The 21,945-nt window shown below is 42.6% G+C and overlaps 1 protein-coding gene across 1 annotated transcript in view; it reads left to right on the top strand.

Moving 5' to 3' along the window:
- The window catches only part of LOC124598001, a 141,264-nt gene extending 119,910 nt beyond the window's left edge, over window positions 1-21,354 (top strand). Inside the window, exon 5 of the mRNA XM_047135974.1 lies at window positions 20,344-21,354. Within this exon, the coding sequence (XP_046991930.1) occupies window positions 20,344-20,432 (89 nt within the window). The 3' untranslated portion in view covers window positions 20,433-21,354. The remainder of the gene's footprint in view (window positions 1-20,343) is intronic.
- Window positions 21,355-21,945: the final 591 nt, after the last annotated feature.

Genomic DNA, 21,945 nt, shown 5'->3' with positions numbered 1-21,945 from the left:
GCGTTGCATTGTGGTAATATTTAGCTGTCAAAAATTTTTCCTTCGAATCAAGTACTAAATTAAAGACATTTCGGGGACAGAAGGAGTTAGCAAAGCAAATTTCAATAAGAACACGCTTTCGGAACAAACCCTGAACATAAAATAAATTGAAAAACGGTCGGTAAAATGTTTTATCAAATGATTTGCGTGGGAGTAAGAAATATTGGCGGTAGAATCAGCAGTGATTAACGTCATGAGAATTCAGATGGCAACAGAAATCAGTAAATTGAAGATATGTAATATGTTTCCATAGGACATGTGCCGTGTAATTAAAAAAGTAATAATAATAATAAAATGTTTTGTGAAGTTCAAATAATTTTAGGAATGAAGTAAATAGGAAGTGTGGGGAAGCTGAGGCCAAATGGCTGCAAGAAAAACATGAAGTAACTGAAAAAGGAAAGATTGGCAGGAGGATTGATTCAGTATATAGAAAAGTCGAAACAACCTTCGGTGAAATTAAAATCGAGGGCGGTAACATGAAGAGTGCAATGGGTATTCGACTGTTAAATACAGAGGAGAGAGCGGATTGGTGGAAACAGTAAACTGAAGGTCTCTGTGAGGGGAAAGACTTGTCTGACGTGATGGAAGAAAAACAGGACTCGGCAGGGGAGAGATAGGGGGATCCAGTATCAGAATTTAAAAAAGCATTGGACGACTTTAGATCAAATAATGCAGAACAAATAATTAAAATTCCATCAGAATTTCTAAAACCATAGGGAGTAGTGGGAAAAAAGCGAAAATTCACGTTGGTGCGTAGAGTGTATGAGTCTGGCGACGTACCACCTGACTTTCAAAGCCGGCCGAAGTGGCCGTGCGGTTAAAGGCGCTGCAGTCTGGAACCGCAAGACCGCTACGGTCGCAGGTTCGAATCCTGCCTCGGGCATGGATGTTTGTGATGTCCTTAGGTTAGTTAGGTTTAACTAGTTCTAAGTTCTAGGGGACTGATGATCTCAGAAGTTAAGTCTGATAGTGCTCAGAGTCATTTGAACCATTTTTTTTGACTTTCAGAAAAATATCATCCACACATTTCTACTGACCGCAAGAACCGGCAAGTGCGAGAATTATCGCACATTCATCTTAGCAGCTCACACATCCAAGTTGCTGACAAGAATACAGAAGAATAGCGAAAAAAATTTAAAGATCTGTTTGATGACAATTAGTTTGCCTTAGGAAAGATGAAGGCACCAGGGAAGCAGTTCTGACGTTGCCACTAATGATAGAAGCAAGAGAAAGAAAATCAAGCACAGTCATAATATCTTTCGAACTGGAGAAATCGTGTTGAAATTCTGAGTTAAGGTACAGGGAAGACAGGTAACACACATTATGTACAAAAACTCAGAGGGAACAAGAAGACTGGAAGAACAAGAAGGAAGTGCTCGAATTAGAAAGCATATAAGACAGGGATGTAGTCTTCCGCCCCAATTGTTCAATCCTTACGTCGAAAAAGCAATGTCGTAAATAAATGTGACTTTCAAGAATGGGACTAAAATTCTAGATAGTGAAACGTGGACTACGGCACAACCGGAACAGAAGGGGGCGAAGCGTTTGAGGTGCGGTGCTACAGAAGAACGTTGAAAATCAGGTAGGCTGATGAGGTGAGGAATGTCAATCACTGACATGAACCAGGGACTGCATGATAGAACAGCTGGTAAGACATCAGGGAATAGCTTCCATAGTACTAGTGGGAGCTGTAAGAGGCAAAAACCGTAGAGGAAGACGGAGACTGGAATAAAAAAATGGTTCAAATGGCTCTGAGCACTATGGGACTTAACAGCTATGGTCAGCAGTCCCCTAGAACTTAGAACTACTTAAACCTAACTAACCTAAGGACAGCACACAACACCCAGCCATCACGAGGCAGAGAAAATCCCTGACCCCGCCGGGAATCGAACCCGGGAACCCGGGCGTGGCAAGCGAGAACGCTACCGCACGACCACGAGATGCGGGCTGACTGGAATAAATTCAGCAAATAATTGAGGACGTATTTTGCAAGTACTTCTCTGAGGAATTCGTGGCGGGCCATATCAAACCAAAGACTGATGACTCAAAAAAGGACTAGAGAAACATTTGACGCGCCTTTGAATGACGCTCGAAATCATGTACAGGAAACGCAGTGTGTCAAATGTTTCACAAATGTGCTTGATTTGTTGCCTTTATATGTTTATCAGACTTAGTCCATATGGTCGACAATGAGACAAGGAACAGCCACTGCAGATATCTCTGTTTGTTCCCAGAATGTGTGTCGCTGATGACCGACACATGGGTCTTCCACTGTGCAACAGATTTGTACGAGGTACGACTTCTCGCAGCTTCAGGTAACCAAGGCTTCTCAAACGAAGATAGTGTCAGTACTTACCAGAATTCTTGGTACCTTCGGGAAATCATATATCGGGCAAACTTGTCTGCAGCGTGGGAGACAGGTGCTTCGATCATCAACGACACACACCTCTGAACTAGCGAGAGAAATCGGCTGTTGGCTAGCTTTCTATCATTAAGGACCACAAAACAGACAACAAGAGTACCAAAATTAATATATTAGTGTCTTTGTAGTGCGACAGCCTAATTAAAGAAGCGGTGGAAACTCGCAACTCGACGGATATTGTGAACAGAAATAGAAGTTCCCACCTTGACAGAACATAGGGTAAACTGCTGGAATAAGCATGTCGCTCCAACTTTAAAGAAAACTTTTGGTCAGACAGTGTATGACACTTCGGTAGCTACTTAAATATTCAGATGACAATGGTGAAAAGGTCACACGCCAACACAGACGCGTATTCCTGCGTTGATTTCCGACAGAGGGCAATTGGGCGAACAACTGCAGTGCACGCGCCGAAGACCTTGGTTCATCTTCCGATAGATGGTGCACCCGTCCTTCGCTCTACAGACCGAACAACATTTTCTATAGACCATTGAATTTGGCGCCTTTCCGCCTGGAATTCCCCACTTATGTTAGACTAACATAAATAAGAGACTTCAGTGTTAGTCAAGCAGTACGTTCGTCGAGCCGGCCGAAGTGCCCGCGCGGTTCTGGCGCTGCAGTCTGGAACCGCGAGACCGCTACGGTCGCAGGTTCGAATCCTGCCTCGGGCATGGATGTGTGTGATGTCCTTAGGTTAGTTAGGTTCAAATAGTTCTAAGTTCTAGGGGACTAATGACCTCAGCAGTTGAGTCCCATAGTGCTCAGAGCCATTTGAACCATTTTTTCGTTCGTCGAACCTGAGCCTATCGGTCAGCCGCACCGATGAAATATTGTAGGGATTCGTTGTTTTTATTAACCTTTACAAATATCATTTTGAAATTTTGACTTCTTTTGTTTTCAGCACACATTTTTATCTCAATGGACATGAATATACACTCCTGGAAATGGAAAAAAGAACACATTGACACCGGTGTGTCAGACCCACCATACTTGCTCCGGACACTGCGAGTGGGCTGTACAAGCAATGATCACACGCACGGCACAGCGGACACACCAGGAACCGCGGTGTTGGCCGTCGAATGGCGCTAGCTGCGCAGCATTTGTGCACCGCCGCCGTCAGTGTCAGCCAGTTTGCCGTGGAATACGGAGCTCCATCGCAGTCTTTAACACTGGTAGCATGCCGCCACAGCGTGGACGTGAACCGTATGTGCAGTTGACGGACTTTGAGCGAGGGCGTATAGTGGGCATACGGGAGGCCGGGTGGACGTACCGCCGAATTGCTCAACACGTGGGGCGTGAGGTCTCCACAGTACATCGATGTTGTCGCCAGTGGTCGGCGGAAGGTGCACGTGCCCGTCGACCTGGGACCGGACCGCAGCGACGCACGGATGCACGCCAAGACCGTAGGATCCTACGCAGTGCCGTAGGGGACCGCACCGCCACTTCCCAGCAAATTAGGGACACTGTTGCTCCTGGGGAATCTGCGAGGACCATTCGCAACCGTCTCCATGAAGCTGGGCTACGTTCCCGCACACCGTTAGGCCGTCTTCCGCTCACGCCCCAACATCGTGCAGCCCGCCTCCAGTGGTGTCGCGACAGGCGTGAATGGAGGGACGTGTCGTCTTCAGCGATGAGAGTCGCTTCTGCCTTGGTGCCAAAGATGGTCGTACGCATGTTTGGCGCCGTGAAGGTGAGCGCCACAATCAGGACTGCATACGACCGAGGCACACAGGGCCAACACCCGGCATCATGGTGTGGGGAGCGATCTCCTACACTGGCCGTACACCACTGGTGATCGTCGAGGGGACACTGAATAGTGCACGGTACATCCAAACCGTCATCGAACCCATCGTTCTTCCATTCCTAGACCTGTTCCAACAGGACAATGCACGTCCGCATGTATCCCGTGCCACCCAACGTGCTCTAGAAGGTGTAAGTCAACTACCCTGGCCAGCAAGATCTCCGGATCTGTCCCCCATTGAGCATGTTTGGGACTGGATGAAGCGTCGTCTCACGCGGTCTGCACGTCCAGCACGAACGCTGGTCCAACTGAGGCGCCAGGTGGAAATGGCATGGCAAGCCGTTCCACAGGACTACATCCAGCATCCCTACGATCGTCTCCATGGGAGAATAGCAGCCTGCATTGCTGCGAAAGGTGGATATACACTGTACTAGTGCCGACATTGTGCATGCTCTGTTGCCTGTGTCTATGTGCCTGTGGTTCTGTCAGTGTGATCATGGAATGTGTCAATAAAGTTTCCCCTTCCTGGGACAATGAATTCACGGTGTTCTTATTTCAATTTCCAGGAGTGTATGTACGTCTTTCTTGTTACTAGAATACAAGGCCGTTATAATTAAACTTTCGCTATTTGCGCCAGTGCGGACGGAAAACTATTTACCGTGGGAGGACAAAACTTTATAGGCATGAAGTTCAGAGTGTGGGCTGCGGATTTGCGTTGTTAATATAGTGTCTTGACTTGCCGTTAGGCGGCGGTACTGGAACGCTGACGGAGGGTTGGAACACAAACACCAGAGTGCATTACATTTGGAGCTGTCGGGATGGGTCTGAGCAAAGTGAGCAGGGATTTGCTCGTAAAGCTGGTTCAGCGAAACCACATAAACTGTGTTGCTGCTCGCCGCATTAAACGAATACGGACATGCCCTCTTTTGGCACCTGGTTTGAAGAACGTGGTATGGAAGTTCGAAGGAACTGGCGCTTTTGGCAGTTGTTCCTTGGAGAAGCTGACGGCAGAATGCGCCACTAATTGTTCAAGAAGTTACTGTTGCCGTGTCTGAGAATCGTGGACAGAATGTGAGGTTTTCAAGCAATGCACGAGCTGTGTCACGACAGCTAATCACTCCAACCGTTCGTAAAGCGCTGTGAACAACTGTGAAATGGTTTCAGGTTATCGTGGACGTAGATGGTCGTCACATTGAGCAATATTTGATACCTGGAAAGTAAACATGATACGCATATGATTGCTTGGATAATACTTTTGCACATGTCCTTAGAAATGTTCCCACAAAATTTCTTTGTGCTATGATCACCCGTATTTTATAGGGGCTCTTCCAATTAGTGAAAGGCTAGTTACAACCACCTTGTACTTGTTAACTGTTTTGCCTTTAAGACATTGCAAGAATTCCACATAACGTTTTCAGATTCAAAGAGTAAGCCAGTTCTCCTGATGATTCTAGTTCAGCGTCATCTTTCAGCTGTTATGCAGTATTTCTGAAACAGTTCGAAGTCACTGCTCTAGCAAATTGTGGGATAACGACCCATATAACACTGAAAATGTCACATGCTAAAAATGCAGTTAAAGGCAACTCAGATTTTGTAATCAATTATATCGTACATGGTGCTGCGGGTCACCTTCTTGTTTTCCTTCTACATCCAGACGCTTTTTCTGTCTTGTTGCCTATTGTTCCAGCTGTGGCCGAGTGGTTCTAGGTGCTTCAGTCTGGAACCATGCCTCGGACATGGATTTGTGTGGTTTCCATAGGTTAGTTAGGTTTAAGTAGTTCTAAGTCTAGGGTACTGATGACCTCAGATGTTAAGTCCCACAGTGCTTACAGCCATTTTTTACCTTTTCTTCTCGCTATTAAATTCACCTATGAATCGTGTCTTCCGTATTTGCTCTCTGTCTAGATGCCAAAGGCCTCTGGTGACATTAACAGCAGTAACTGAACCCCTTCAGCACCTTTAATCAGTCTAGATGAGTCAAATAAGATATCGGTATTACTAACCCCCCTCCAAAAGTTTATTTCCCAACAAACACATAGTTAATCACACAATAAGGGACTGCACTATCTTTAGCGTTTCTCTATTTGTACCACAACTGAATACATTCTGGACAGGCAAAGTGATGAGGATTACATCATTCGATGATTTGTGTCCTTATACTCACCATGCTGCTTGCTTCATTTCCTTCAAATTAATTATATTATACTTTATTGGCGTGGTGTAGTAATGCGCTATCCATTTATAACTGTATCTGATAAGCTATCACTAATGCTTTTATCATCAAATGATAGATCGAAACCTGAACTGTGAATGTACATAGTTGTTATGACAATGGTACCAGCCGAAAGAACAAAGTTTCTACTACAAATGAGTGAAGTCCATAGGCTTTAAATCTTGTGTTTCCGAACACGCTATAGTTTCAGCATGGACTGATCACAAGCTGGATAACTTTTTTAAGCGGACGGATAATACTGAAAAACGGAAAAATTTCTCGATAGTATGTCTTCATAAATTTTGTACCATTTTAAGCCAAAAATGCGGAATTATATGCAGAAAAACCTGGAAGTTGATTTTGCGACAGTCTGTGGCATTATACCCATAAAAATAAATCGGTCTCAATTTAATTTGGTGCTGGTGGGCCACTTACAACAGCAAAAGTTGTAGACGTAACTGTTGTTATGGGCTTAACAGGCTCAGGTCTTTCGTGGACAGCCTATACGATGTAAGTCCAGATTCATCAACCTCATACTCCCTCGCGTCAGATTTCGCGTGACACCTAGTCTAGTATGTGACACTTCAGTTGACAAAGCCTCTAAGATTTTAAAAGAACAGTTAACGAAATTTTTCGAGTCTTAAATGAGGCAGATTTCACTGAGAGCTCATTTCTTCAACAACTTGTTTCATCCAAACCAGGATCCACGAAACGCTATTGGTTGTTTCCTAAAATCGAGGATTTTAAAAGGACTTTATTTCATATGTGAAGAATGTATCCTCGAAGCTGGGTCATACCTTTCAATTCGGTCCTGCATGTGTACCACAAAGTGGACTCCAAAAAAGATGGTTCAAATGGCTCTGAGCACTATGGGACACTTCTGAGCTCATCAGTCCCCTAGAACTTAGAACTCCTTAAACCTAACGAACCTAAGGACATCACACACATCCAAGCCCGAGGCAGGATTCGAACCTGCGACCGTAGTGGTAGCGCGGTTCCAGACTGTAGCGCCCATAACCGCTCGGCCACCCCGGCCGGCAGAAGGGAATTGTGGCGATGGGAATGGGGGGGGGGGGGGGGAGGGAGGATAAAAACTGTAGAGTCTGACCAAGCCTAGAATACAGTAAGGCAAATGAAACGACTTTAGGTTGCCGTAGTTATTTGGAGATGGAGAGGCTAGCACAGAATATAGTAGCATGGAGAGCGGCAACCAACCAGTCTTCGGGCTGAAGACAACATCAGCGTTGTTAGTAAATCTCAGACCTGTACTTTTAGCTGCACCCTGTACGTCTGCCACGAGAGATAAAGGTTATTGTAAGAAAAGTATGAGGTTTCAGAGAACTTACTATACACATACAATGTAGCAGTTAGAAAGCTGATCAGTATACTAGGACAGTACATTTCATAGGATAAAACGTTGCACGAACTGACTAAGACGTTGACTCTGAAGTGCACTTAATTCCTTTTCCCTTTCCTTTACTTGGACCATGATACATTTGTTTCTAGGTCCTTTATTTCTGGTCTATACACCTCCTTCGTCTTAAGCTGTGTGAATGTTTTTCATGTATGTATTTATACATTTTCACGGTCATTTGTCGTCATTAGAAGGTAATGATATTTTGTCAGTAGCTTCTTTTGCTAACTTTATATCTAGCACAGAATATTACATAATTTTTTGTATGTGTAGATGGCTTCTGATCACACTGACTATTGTAATCTGCAAATATTCATGTTTTGTACATAAGCTTATTCCAACATTTTCACAGAGTGCTCTTGTACGATTTCTAATTTTTGCTAGAATAAAGTTATTTCTTAGAGAGACAATACTGCATGTGTAGTTTACATAACTTGTTTGAAACATAAATCACAAATTCAATGAAGGTGCCAGGGATTTAAGTACGTTTTACACACTTGAAGGAAATAGTAGAACTGAGGTTATCTTCGAGGTATCAACTGGCCATATGAGTTGTCGGTGGAAAACTGCTTACTTGAGTCTGCTCGTATTTACGAGACTTCAACTGGACGTATGACTTGTCAAAAAATGGTTCAAATGGCTCTGAGCACTATGGGACTCAACTTCTGAGGTCATTAGTCCCCTAGAACTTAGAACTAGTTAAACCTAACTCACCTAAGCACATCACACACATCCATGCCCGAGGCAGGATTCGAACCTGCGACCGTAGCGGTCTCGCGGTTCCAGACTGCAGCGCCTAGAACCGCACGACCACTGTGGCCGGCATGAGTTGTCAGTTGAACACTACTTGCCTGAGTGTGCTCCTATTAGATTCGTCATTTACTCCCAATCTTCAAAGTGTAGTCGGTGATGGACATTCAATTGCCTTACTGGCAGCCTCTAAGGCTGAAACAGTCTTCATACTAGTCGGTATTGCCCACTTGTGGTATCGGTACTGCAGGGTAAGTGGCCACATCGGTAACTGTACTTGAAGAACTGTAAATCTCTTCAGTTCCACATTGTATGTCTGCCTCAAGTCAGCCCCATTTTGATAAATTCAGTTGTTGGGAAATCTCATCCTGAGGATGGACGGGTGGTCGATAACATATAGTTCCTTTCTTGAAGCACTGTATTTTCAACGGTAATGGTTTAATCTCATTAATTTGAAGGCTTAGTAGCTAGTGCAGGTAGTAAAAGTCGGAGAACAACAATACTGCTACGTCACAGCCCTCGGCTACTGCTGCAAACAGCATTTCCTGCGGAGCAGTTCAGCCAGGAAGCAGAGAGGTGCGCGGTCGGCTCAGGAGGTGTTCCTGTGGCAGGTAGGGGAGTCGCCGCCCTCTGCTGCGTCCGGTGCCCGACTGAGCGGTGTCGTCAGCGGGCGCGACACGGGGAGCAGGCCCGCAATCTCGGCCGGCGACATGCAAAGGGAGGGCCCGCTAAATTACGTGCCGCGCCGGCGCGCCTCATCTGCAACCTGCCGATGTTCTTATCTTAATAACTCCAGCCCGCACCGCGCTGCTGCTGCTGCGTAGGCGGCAGCCTGGCCTCCAGGCGGTCTATGGGCACGTGGCGCCAGGTACTGCTGACTCTGTGCACCACGGAGGCTGGTAACTGGCTGCTCCGGAGATAATTCCACTGCTGAATCTCCCTAGCCCTCGATAAATCCACTGAAAATTGCACTACGGGAGTGGCCCTTACACTGTCAGTACTATTGTCCAATGCATCCAAAATCGTTGAAAGTGCAGGGGTGAGACTGAGATGTTGCGCAGTAGTACCTAACGCATCAAAATCTTTTAAAATACATTGCAGTACCTGCAAATGTTGCTTCGTGGGCAGTACTGACAATATCTATGCCAGCCTCTCACATACTGCAGTCTCTGAATGTCTTTGCGTTCGTTGGTGTTTTTGTTCTGAATACGAGTACAAAACAGCCGAAACAGAGCTCTTATTACAGTACTCCGACATGCATGAAGCGTTGCCGGAACTGTGGGCTGTATTACGAGAGACGTTGAATAAGTAGTGCAGCACATTTTTGTCTGATAGCATGTCGGTTTCATTCAGTATTCCAATACACCACAATTTTCCCCTACTCTTTTGGCTACAAAACCCTGTTTTTCAACATAATCTCCGTTCAGGGGGATGGCCTCAAGCTGCCTTATTGGGAGGGCCTGTATGTCAGCATGGTACCATTCTAGTGGTCGACGTCGGAACCAACGGCTTGCTGCATCAATGACCTCCCCATCATCCACGTATTGCATCCCCCGGGACGCGTCCTTCGTTGGACCAAACAAATGGAAGTCGGAAGCTGTGAGATTCAGGCTGTGAGGTGCAGGCGGAAGAACAGTCCAATGAAGTTTTGTGATCTGATCCAGGTATGCAGAAGTGTGTGAGGCATTGTCATGGAGCAGCATGAGTTCCCTTGCATTTTTGTGGCAAGGAATCCGCTCAAGTTGTTCCTTCAGTTTTCTGAGTTTGGGGCGTTGCACCATGAAGGAGGACATCAGATACAATAACCCCTTCAGGGACCCAGAAGTCCGTCGTCGTCACTTTAAAAGCTGAGGGTGTGGCTTTGAACATTTTCCTCGGAGGAGAGGTGTTGAGGCTCCACCTAATGGATTGTCGTTTTCTTTCGGTTTCGAAGCGATTAACTCATGTTTCATCACCAGTACCAATGTCTGACAAAAATTTTGGACGATCAGCCTCGTAATGCGCAACCAGTTCGGCAAAGATTGTCCTTCTGTTTATGGTCTTCTGTTAAGTGGCGAGGAACACAGCGGGCATAAACCTTTGAATATCCCTCCTGGTGGGTGAGTGTTTCAGCACTGCCAACAGAGATGTCCAATTGACGAGATGTTTGAACCGTCGATCACCTCATTGCTGTGTGCGGTGTGTTGGCACGTGGGAGATGGGGCAGGTTTCCGCGACCTTGTTGCGATGAAGACAGACGCCTCACCAGCGACTCACATATGTACTGTTCACTGCCAGAGATCTGTAGACTATGGGTTGGGTTGTTTTGGCGAAGGACACCAGACAGCGAGGTCATCGGTCTCATCCGATTAGGGAAGGATGGGGAAGGAAGTCGGCCGTACCCGTTGAAAGGAGCCATCCCGGCATTTGCCTGGGGCAATTTAGGGAAATCACGGAAAACCTAAATCAGGATGGCCAGTGTTGGTTTGCTGTTAGTTTTAAAGAGACAAATCTACCACTGAACCGTTCACAGTAACTCATTCTCTGCCCTACCTTCCTATTCATAAGGAATCATACTCTCATTATACTATTTTTTGCGTTTCCCTTATCAGGTTTTCCAGATTCCTTACCTCGTTCAAACTTCTGAAATTTCATGTTCCGATTTGTAGTATGTGACCCATTCGTTGGTTTTTCAGTTTTTATCTCATGGTCACTTCCTCCTTGGCAGTCCTCTGCCGAAGATCCGGATGGAGGACTAGTCCGGAATATTTAGCAAATGTGGAGATCAGCGCGACATTTCTTTCAGTTACAGGCCACCTGTTCTGTAGATACATGTTGTGTGTCCTAAACGCAGTGGTTTCCACTGCCTGCTGCGTCCTCATACCACTGGTCACTGTTGATTCTTCGCTCTTGTAAGGTCAGTTTCCCAGTACTAGGAGAATAGATTGCCCTGAAACTTTGACCAAATAAGGCACAAGGAGCAGGTAACAATCCTTTGGAACTTCTAAGATCTTTGGGGTAGGTTGCCGCCAAGCAGGTATTCTAGACTGTTTGTAGAATATCAACGAAGGAGTCAGAGTGTAGAGTTACGAAAGCAATGTGCAAATAAACCAAATACAACAAAAAGAAAAGCGGGGTCCTAAAAATATAAGGTGAACTGGGGAGTGAGACTAAGCATTTGTTATTGCAGTCTTTGCTAGCAATGAGAGGAAAAACATCTCGTCTTTGAAATATGTGAGCAGATGGAACAATTTCCGTCCACCATCTACGTTTTGTCAAAAAAGGGAAACGCGCCTTAAATAGTACTCTTTCAAATGTCAGTATGCTGGAGATGGAATAAAGACAAATAATACTTAGTACGAGTGCTCGAGTTTGGAAGAGCATTACGTTCTCATCAGAAATAAAAACTTACTTTAGTATAAATAACTTAGAAAAGTAGATAAAGATCACTAACTTTCATTTTGACACTTTAGCCGTCTGTCCTACAGCGTAAGCCTTTGAAACGTCCCCTTTGAACAATTATACATGACTGTGCTTAAACTGACACACAATATTTTGTTAGCGCAACGCAATCTGACTTTCAAAATTCCCTACAAAAGAATGGCCCTGACTAACATTAAACTATACCTTTCACAAATCACTTACCTCACAAAAATCTACGCTGCTCAAGCTACTGCAATACAGCGAGCGCCACTACTGCCAGCTAAATAAAAGATTCAAACTATGGAAGGCACTAACTACTGATAGGGATAGTTAGCAAATGAAAGATATTAATAGAGAACGAATAATGTATTTACCTTGATATCATCATATATAAATATAGCAGTTCATGACAAATTACAAACCCCCGCCATCTCTCTCCCCACATCCACCACTGCTGGCGGCTCACCTCCAACTGCGCAACGCTACGCGCTGCTCACATCCAGCTGCCGCTGCCCAACACTACAATGGCAGACAACAATGTAAACTAGCCACAGACTGCACACAGCACAGCCAGTGATTTTCATATTGAGCGCTACGTAACGTTGCCAATAAGAAAACATAAACAGCCTACTTACATAGAGAAAACATAAACAGCCTACTTACACCTTAATCGATTTATTTGCTTTTTGCTTTCGTTTAAAGTGCCAGTTCTTCAGACTGTAAACTCAGTCGTTTGTGGGATCGTAAACATTCCTAACATATTCAGCTCGTTCTTCTGACACTACGTTCTATGCGAAAAATTACAAGTTGTGTCAATGGCTTACTTCCGCGTCAGTGTGTAGAATCGTGTTTTCAACTATCTGAGGTACAGAGAGCATACCAGTTCCAGCTGGACCATGCTCAACCACTACGGCGATTAATCCACCTTTCGCATTTTAGTGTTATTGCAATATAACGGACTGGTTAATAAATTAAGACACAATTCATGAACTACTGGAGGGAGCGTGCACAGGCTTCTGACTGAAAGGCGAAATACCGAAAGGATAGACTAATGACATTTACAGTACGGTTTACTATGCGAATTATAAATTCAGCTATGTCTGGAATGGCTCCGAACGCCCGGGGAACTGCCTACAACAATAATTCTTGCTTTTCCAGTTGACTGCATGATGAAACTGCAAGGGTTCGGCTTTAGTTCGCTTTTGTACCATGGAGCTGAAAATCCTTAAGGTGGTGCGACCTATGTGGAAATCGGTCTCTCGTAATACATAGGATAGCTTATCTTCTCAGCAGAAACAATAATATTTTGTGTGCCCTTATTTAAGGAGAAATGGTTTTATCACTTGCAGGTTTCTGTGCTTAGACTACAGGTGAACTCCTTTTATGACTAATGTTGCGTCTTGCCGATATTTCTAATTTTATGTAGATCCTTAGTGCCTTCTCTTGAGAACTCTTCACACGGGTGCAGTATGATATAATGACAAAGAAAAGTTGTCACGACTGCAAAGTTTCGTTGAAAACCATGATGCCTTACTAAGCGCGACCCTAAAATAGAGGCGATATTCACTGTCCTTCTGCACCTTGAGCTGATCTACTCAGTCAATCAATAATGAACTTATATTTTATTGCAGAGAAACACGATCTTCGTAATAGCAAATCCTGCCAAAAGTGAAAGAGTGATAAGTGACATATAAAAATCCTCGGACTGACCAGAGGCTGAACGAGACCGAACACAGACTAAAATACCATTACACGAATATCCTTTGCCTCATTCTATCCATTCTCCCGCTTAAGGTACGAACTGTCATTAGAGTATGTTGTCTAGAATAAATTATGCGAGTCTATAAACTTCTCGTTCAGGTATAGTACATGTAAATGGAACAGTGTATCGATGTTTGACGTCACTGAAGAATTTGTAAGCCTACGTCAATCCTGGTCTCTAAAAGTTTAAACTTTCGATTCATTTTTGCAACTAATTTTTTGTTGCGTCTATTTTATCAGCAATGTTTGCCATTTCTTTAATTCTTTTTGCTCCTGTTCTACCTTTCCTTCTAGCTCTATTTTTAATTCGTTTTGTCCACATTCTAACTCCATTAATACACACATCAAAAAAGTTTTACATCACCTCGGTTCCGAGAGTTCCGGAACCAGTAAAGAAAACTGGAATAGAGATCAACATAAATATCATTTCCGTCTTTTTTATTGCTCGTGAAAACCACACGTTGTATGTTGTACCAACATTCAGCGAAACCTTCAGAAATACTAGTCCAGACTGCTGTGCACACCAGTACCTCAAATACCCAGTAGCACGTCGTCTTGCATTGATGCATGCCTGTATTCGTTGCATACAGTGGACAAGTTCATCAAGGAACTGTTGATCCAGATTGTCCCACTCCTCAACGGCGATTCGGCATAGATCCCTCAGAGTGGTTGGTGGGTCACGTAGTCCATAAACAGCCCTTTTAAATCTATCCCAGGCATGTTCGATGGGGTTCATGTCTGGAGAACATGCTGGCCACTCTAGTCGAGCGATGTCGTTATCCTGAAGGAACTCACTCATAAACGGTGTCCGGTTATATGGAAACAACATGCAACACTTATATTTGTAATTTTAAAAGAAAGAATTGTAGAACAATGTATACCTTTTTCCTTAAGTTACCAACCTACTTCTGGATTGGTTGTGGCCCACCACGAATTCCTCTTTTGTGCCAAACTCATCTCAGAGCAGCACTTGCACACCCCGTCTTCGGTTACTTATCAAGATCGTGGTACTGATTTATGCGAAAATACTGTTAAGAATTAAAATACAAGGCCATTGAACTACATCCATCCTCATAAAAATTCCACTTATTATCTCGAGGATATCTATACATACCGTTGTCATACGGGTTATACGTATGTCGGTTCGTCTTGACAATGTCTTCCTTAAGTGCCTTTCTTCCCGGGATCTGCAGAGTGGTTCTTCATTCGTTTTCTTATGAGTCCATATTGTCAGCTTCCTACTCTAGCAGCCGGCCGGTGTGGCTTAGCGGTTCTAGGTGCATCAGTCAGTAACCGCGCGACCGCTACGGTCGCATGTTCGAATCCTGCCTCGGGCATAAATGTGTGTGATGTCCTTAGGCTAGTTAGGTTTAAGTAGTTCTAAGTTCTGGGGGCTGATGACCTCAATGTTAAGTCCCATAGTGATCAGAGCCATTTGAACCATTTGAACTACTGTAGCAACACTTGTCAAAGGCTATGATTCTCTCCTATTCCGGTTTCTCACAGTCCATGGTTCACTGCCACACAGTGCTGTGTTCCAGACACACATGTTTAGAAAATCCTCCTCAAATTAAAGCCGATGGTTAATACTAGCAGACTACTTAAAACTTTGAATATTTTGAGCTTCATACTGTGTTATCAAATAAATGCAAAGCTCTGTTCGTTCTCGGTACTAAGCTACTGCTTTAATGAATTTTTGCTCTGAGCTTAACAAGGATATTACCTAAAACTGGTGCTTATTCTGTTCAACGAAATAGCTGTCAGCCAATAAAGTTACTCATTTTCAGCTAGACGAACACCATATTCATCGATGAACAAGCTCCTGCATTCGCGGTGTCTTCACTTATTACACAGGCAATAAGTATGATCATATATATTCTCACACTCATCCCAGACAAAAAACGTTGATGAAGGATAGTAACAATACTCGACTATACACGATTTATTTTATGTGTGTGTTATCAGACAGCGTTTATGATTACGGATGTTAAAGAAGAATCACGAGACATTACGCTACGACGGAAATCACGTAACATATTACTCTAGTTCTTCTCTAGCTGCCGGAAGCAATGTTGCCATAAAAACTAACCAACTGTCGCTAGATTCAGGGTGAAAAATCTCTAGACGTCGCTGAAATAATTTGATAGAACTGACGAACTGAAACACAAGTATATTTATGTATACTTTTATTATTTGAGATTTTTGTTCCTATATATAACAGTTCGCAATGTTCTTTAAAGTAAACGAAGAAAAGAACACAAAAGCAATTTATTCATCATCATCGTCGAAACTGTCAATTAAAAAGGTTAAAGAATGGTGAAGTGCCCCAAAGTTGAAGTTGCTGCCTTTGCATCACTATCATCTTTACTCCTGAATGAGTATGATTTGCTGCTTCTAGTAAGTCTTAGTACATTTGACAGAAACTCAGGATCATTTATTTCTATTCTATCTTTTTAACGTGCTCTTGATAATCAAAATAGAATTCAGTGATATAACACGAAGGCGATTGTGATATTTTGATTTGACCATATTCATGACGACATGGGATTCCGAAGCCTTGGCGCACCGATTCCTCCACTCCTCCATCCCAGTATCGTAGGGAAGGCTGCTGCAGTGGGCACCCGAAACTCAGTTCTCCTCTCTGTTCGATGGTAGAGACATACACTTTCCACCATACACGCTAATTCTTTATGAGTGAAACTGGCTGTTAATGTACTTATTATTAACATTAATTATCATTTGTACTTACTTTACACATTGGGTTCGGTGAAAACTTTGATACCCCACAATGTACACCAATGCGTTATATACAGATTTATTGCCGTTAAGTACCAATTCTCGATGAGCACACCGCCTGGTGAAATAATGTAATTTTACAGATTTTCAAGGGCGGTATATTGGCTGCACGCGGTAACTACAACATCTGAAACAGTAAGGACACACACAATGAAAAATGAGTATGAAAACAGATTCTCAAGTAGTTTCAGAATTCTGAGTAAAAATTTACAAATCAGTAAAACTGATAGTGTTCAATAAAAGAAGCACTTCTTAAACTTCGTAATAATAAACAATGATAGAACCCAGGGTTAAAGTAACTTGATTAAATAATTCTCGCAAAACAGTCGTAATCAAACACATAAAATTTGTTGTGCATCTTAGCTTAGCTCGAACCACAAGCAGAGACAGAGAAACCTGTAACGACACTGAATGAGCAAATGATGATGGGCAATTGTAATAAAAGTTTGGATGTGGTCCATCTTGTAATGACCATGCACAGAAGAGAGTCACTCTGCTTTGGTAGAAAGAGGAACTGAAAACGTTTCTCTTTTAAATGAATTACGCCTTAAAGTCTAGTATCTGATTTAGGAACCTCTGTCTCACCATGATGATTTCTGAGTGAAATATTCCTGTTTCTGTCGGTCTTTTCCAAGAACATCTCCTCCTCTTGTGATTTCTCGAACGGAGTATTCCCTGTTACAAGCTCAAATTTATTGCATAACTCAATTAGACTTTCCGCTCTCTCATTTCTTGTACTAACTTCATAATCATCCTATCGTACTGTTCTTAAAGAATCCTACTCTAGTTATACCATTTCCTGATGCTGTATTCACGCGGCAATAAATTCTTCTTTCCATTTCATTTTACTGATCTCCACTATATCTAGACTCAGCCTCACGATTTCCCTTTTCTGAATTTCTAGTTCCCATATCACATTCTCACATTTCACGCTCTGACTCGCAGAAAGTTACCCTTTCTGTCGCTATTTAATGTTTTTCTGACTGTCGGTAGTTTCCTCCCAGAGATACGAATGCGGGACTCATCTACAGTCCCCATGGAGAGTTAATCGTGCACCTTTATTTCAGTTACAGTCCACGTGTCCTGTGGATACACACTGTGTTTTTAATAAGGTAGTTCCATTGACTTCAACATCTTCATACATGTAACTCTTGTCGATTCTTCCTTGGATACTTTCCCACCGCACCATAAAGTGGTTGCCCTGAACCTCCGTTCGCCCCTCTGCCCTCTATGACAATGCCATTGGCATAACGAGGGGGACACCTTATGCAGTAAACCTTCGGTCGTCATTGTTGATGATATTTGCTCAAAATTGTAGCAGTGACTAGGCGCAGAACACTAGGTCAAGGGTGTTTTGATTTCTAGCCAAACTCCTAGAATGAAGGACATATCGTCCCTATCAAATACTTTGTTTGTGATGCTCATCTTTTAGCGAAGACAAATCACATTTCCTACTCTGTCGATGAATCTCGTTTGTCAGACTGCCAGAAAACCTAGTTAATTGAATTTACTTTCTCTTTGAATGGAGCGCATATAACGTTTCATCTGGGACTGGTCCATTTCTCAAGAGGGCAGCCAGTTTCTGCACGTACCGTGAGTAGCGCAATGGGACTATTCTGAGCGTGAAGATACTTTCCAAAAGTTTCGTTATTAGACAACCACTGAATATTGTGAGGTAATGCTCACCATTCACAAGTTCGCTGAAAGAGTTCTGTCACTAATATAATGTTTCCACCTGCTACATAAGCACAAGCAGCTCTCTATAACACTCTGAAAACAGGAAGGTTTGTGATGCACATATTGGGATGTTGTAGGAGTAGTGGCGTAATTTGGCTTTGTTGACATCTATTCGTGTATTCGGAGAGCATCCTACCGGATAAAAATATCAACCATATTTTCTTAGAACCAAAGAGTTTTCTAGAATCTGAAGTCAGGATCGCAATTTGATACGGGTTGCAACAGTTTTAGCACGAATTATTAAATCTGTCGTTGTATGACTGCTGTACAAAGTTGTCGAGCGACGCTGCTCTAGTTTCTAAGAACACCCTGCCCAGGTGGATACCATATGCATCATAAATTACTTGACTGAATTTCTTCTGTAGTGGGACTGGTGAAATCCACTAGCAAACATCCAATCGCACAGAAGTATTATTCCCGTACTATCGATTAGTTTAAGTATGATCCACTGCTGTAAATGTATGAGGCAACAACTAGACAGAATGAATTTTTTTCTGTAATGGTGAAAAGAGCACAGTGTCGCACAGTACTGTAGAAGAGAGTGCAGCAGGCAACCACCACGTGCCAACTAAACCTATTTTACTACGGTTTACCGATATCGGTCGTTTTCACACCTTTCCACGGAGGATGCCTACTTAGGTTAGTTTGTCCTTCACAAGCAACACAGTAAAATACAAATACTACGATTATTGTACTCTTATTTCAGAAGTCATTCTTATGGAAAAACACGAAAAACTGCGATTGTCAATTTTAAGAAATAACGTAAGTCTGCACATTCCGTAGGTGGGTGCTGCAACTGCCAAAACCACTAAAGGAATGAATTAAATAACTTAAGTTGCTACAGGTGTAATAGTGTTGACAGTAATAATTATCTACTGTTTACACGTTTAGAGACAATTCTCGCCAGACACACAGTAGATACAAGCAACCTAGTAACCTTCATTTTCACTCCTCCTCATCTAATGCGCTGAATTACAAAAATTTATTCCTAATTCTCGTTTGTGAACTAAGCAGTTGCTTCTAAAAAAGATTCTTAAACATAAGGTTCAGAATGTAAATTCAATATTTTAAACATAGCTGCACAACAGCAACGGATTCACGTGATAAAATTATAAACAGCCGACCAGTTGCAATGGATAAAGAAATTCTTTACCTAGGTTTCGACAAATATAAATTTGTCTTCTTCAGAGGGTAGCAATTTTACATTAGTAAGGACTAATGTACCATCACCGTTTTTACAATTGTCGGCATAGATCCATGTGTCAAAAATAAAATATAGCCCTAGAATTAGGGTTTGTCACGTAAATATAAAATATTTGCAATAACAGACATAATGTCTTATGGGATAACAGCAATCAGTGATTTTATAATGTTACTTGAAATCCGTCTTGATTGCAAATTTTTTATTTATATGACCGGTTTCGGTTCATTCAGAACCATCCTCATATCTGATATTTCAGTTACAGGAGTAACCCGTCCAAATCCAGCAACTTTCACATGCTACGTCACATGTCACATGGACGTCCTCCTGGGTATTCCCCGCCCGGAGTTCCGAATGGGGGACTATTTTACCTCCGGAATATTTTACTCAAGAGGATGCCATCACCATTTAATCATACAGTAAAGCTGCATGCCCTCGGGAAAAATTACGGCTGTAGTTTCCCCTTGCTTTCAGCCGTTCGCAGTACCACAATAGCATGACCGTTTTGGTTAGTGTTACAGGGCTATATCAGTCAATCATCCAGACTGTTGCCCCTGCAACTACTGAAAAGGCTGCTGCCCCTCTTCAGGAAACACACGTTTGTCTGGCCTCGCAACAGATATCCCTCCGTTGTGGTTGCATCTACGGCACGGCTATCTGTATCGTCCTTAGTAATGTAAAATTGCTACCTTCTGAAGAAGACAAATTTATATTTGTCGAAACCTAGGTACAGAATTTCTTTATCCATTGCAACTGGTCGGCTGTTTATAATTTTATTAATGGAAGTTCACCTGTCTTCCATGTTGAGAATTCTAGATGTAGCAACGGTGATGGTATCGATCACTACATGTTACTGTGGTTACTTTTGCAGATGCGGCGAGCAGAGCTGCTTCCAGCTCATCAGAAACCACCCTCAGCGTCCTTGGCTGCGTCTTCGTTGCCGCGGTGGCCACCAGGTAGCGCGCGCGGCACTGAGCATTTCCGGTACTGCGATTGGTCGGCCATGGCTGCGCGAGGGAAACCTCCGAGTGTGTAGCTCCAGAGGTGACAACTGGACTCAACTGCCGCTGACTGAGTCAGCTAAACTATAGTGACTAAACAAAAAAAAACAAATCTGTATAGATAAAATATGTTCTAACCGTAAACAGCTGGTAAGCAGTTTGTATAGTATTTTGATGCGAAGAAAAAAATTTGGAAATAAACCTAGAAGAAAACGATAGCGAAGACAACAATTCGTTTTGTAAAATTTGTGGACGAGCGATGCAAACACAAAAATACTTTGGCTAGAGTTATACAGGAAATAACAAAATATCCAGTAATTTTTTTTAGATGCGGGCTTCCAATAGTGTGGCAATTTAGATTTTACAGACAATGACCCTGCGAAGTTTACTGCCAGTTGCAAAATTGTGTTTATAAAAGCGATGTTTTGAGATTGGGTAAGAGTTTCACTTCATTTCACTTCACGGAAGTAATCTGCAGAGGAAGAAAAGGTCTCGGAAAATGCTCAATAACAGTCTTGTCGGATAAATAATAGCGTTTAATGGATTGTCCGCTAAGATACTTACATGTATATAATTACAATGTATATTAGAGTATATATATTCGTCTTGTATATTTGACATACTAGTTACTAAGATGTATTAGACAACTGTGTTGGGTAGTAGTTCATTGTCATACTTATTTTAAAAGTATATGTTACTCCTCCTAAGGTAATACAATAAAGGCTACTCCCGTCCGGGTTTAATCCTCGTTTTTGGTGCACATGATACCTACTTGTTAATATTGTGGGTTTCAGAAAACAAAAGACAAACGGTGAACATGTTCCAATGCAACTTGTGTTGGTCTTGAATATTTCTTTTGTAATTGGCTTGTATTTAGAACTTGTGTAAATTATAAGATTCCCTAAATTTGTCAGTTCATGATAATAAAAGGTTGTAAGAATTTGAAACTGATTTTACTTAAAACTATTGCCCAATCAATTGTAGCTTTTACAGGTGACAGCAGTTTACCGTATTGCTACTCACTTACTGGCAAACAAGTTGTCAAGCACATGCAGTTCTAATATGGCTGTGATATTGAGTAGACGATTTTTTGAACAGTATTGTCTCCTATATAAGCTGTTACTTCATATATACTGACAATGAGCAGTAAAATTGTTAAATGTTCACATGTAGTGGGTTAATTACACTGATGTACCTCACGAGTTAAAATATTTACAAAAACTGATCAGCATTCTAATATACATACGTCTGGTTTTTCGAAGCATAGCATTCGACGTACTATGACTGGGCTTGACGTATACCTCTTCAGTATATTAGCACACATAATGTAATAACAAACGTATTTTACTAATCTTCAAACAAATCTTTTAGATTTAATTTGACTGTTGACTGTATAATTTATCGCTAACGTCTTCTATCATTACACTTACACTAATGATTAACAGCATCTAGAAAGAAATGAAACTTATGTG

The sequence above is a fragment of the Schistocerca americana genome, chromosome 1 (genome assembly GCF_021461395.2).
Source record: "Schistocerca americana isolate TAMUIC-IGC-003095 chromosome 1, iqSchAmer2.1, whole genome shotgun sequence".
NCBI lineage: Eukaryota > Metazoa > Arthropoda > Insecta > Orthoptera > Acrididae > Schistocerca > Schistocerca americana.
The sequence above is the reverse complement of the archived record's forward strand: the minus strand, read 5'-3'. Positions and strand labels throughout refer to the sequence as shown.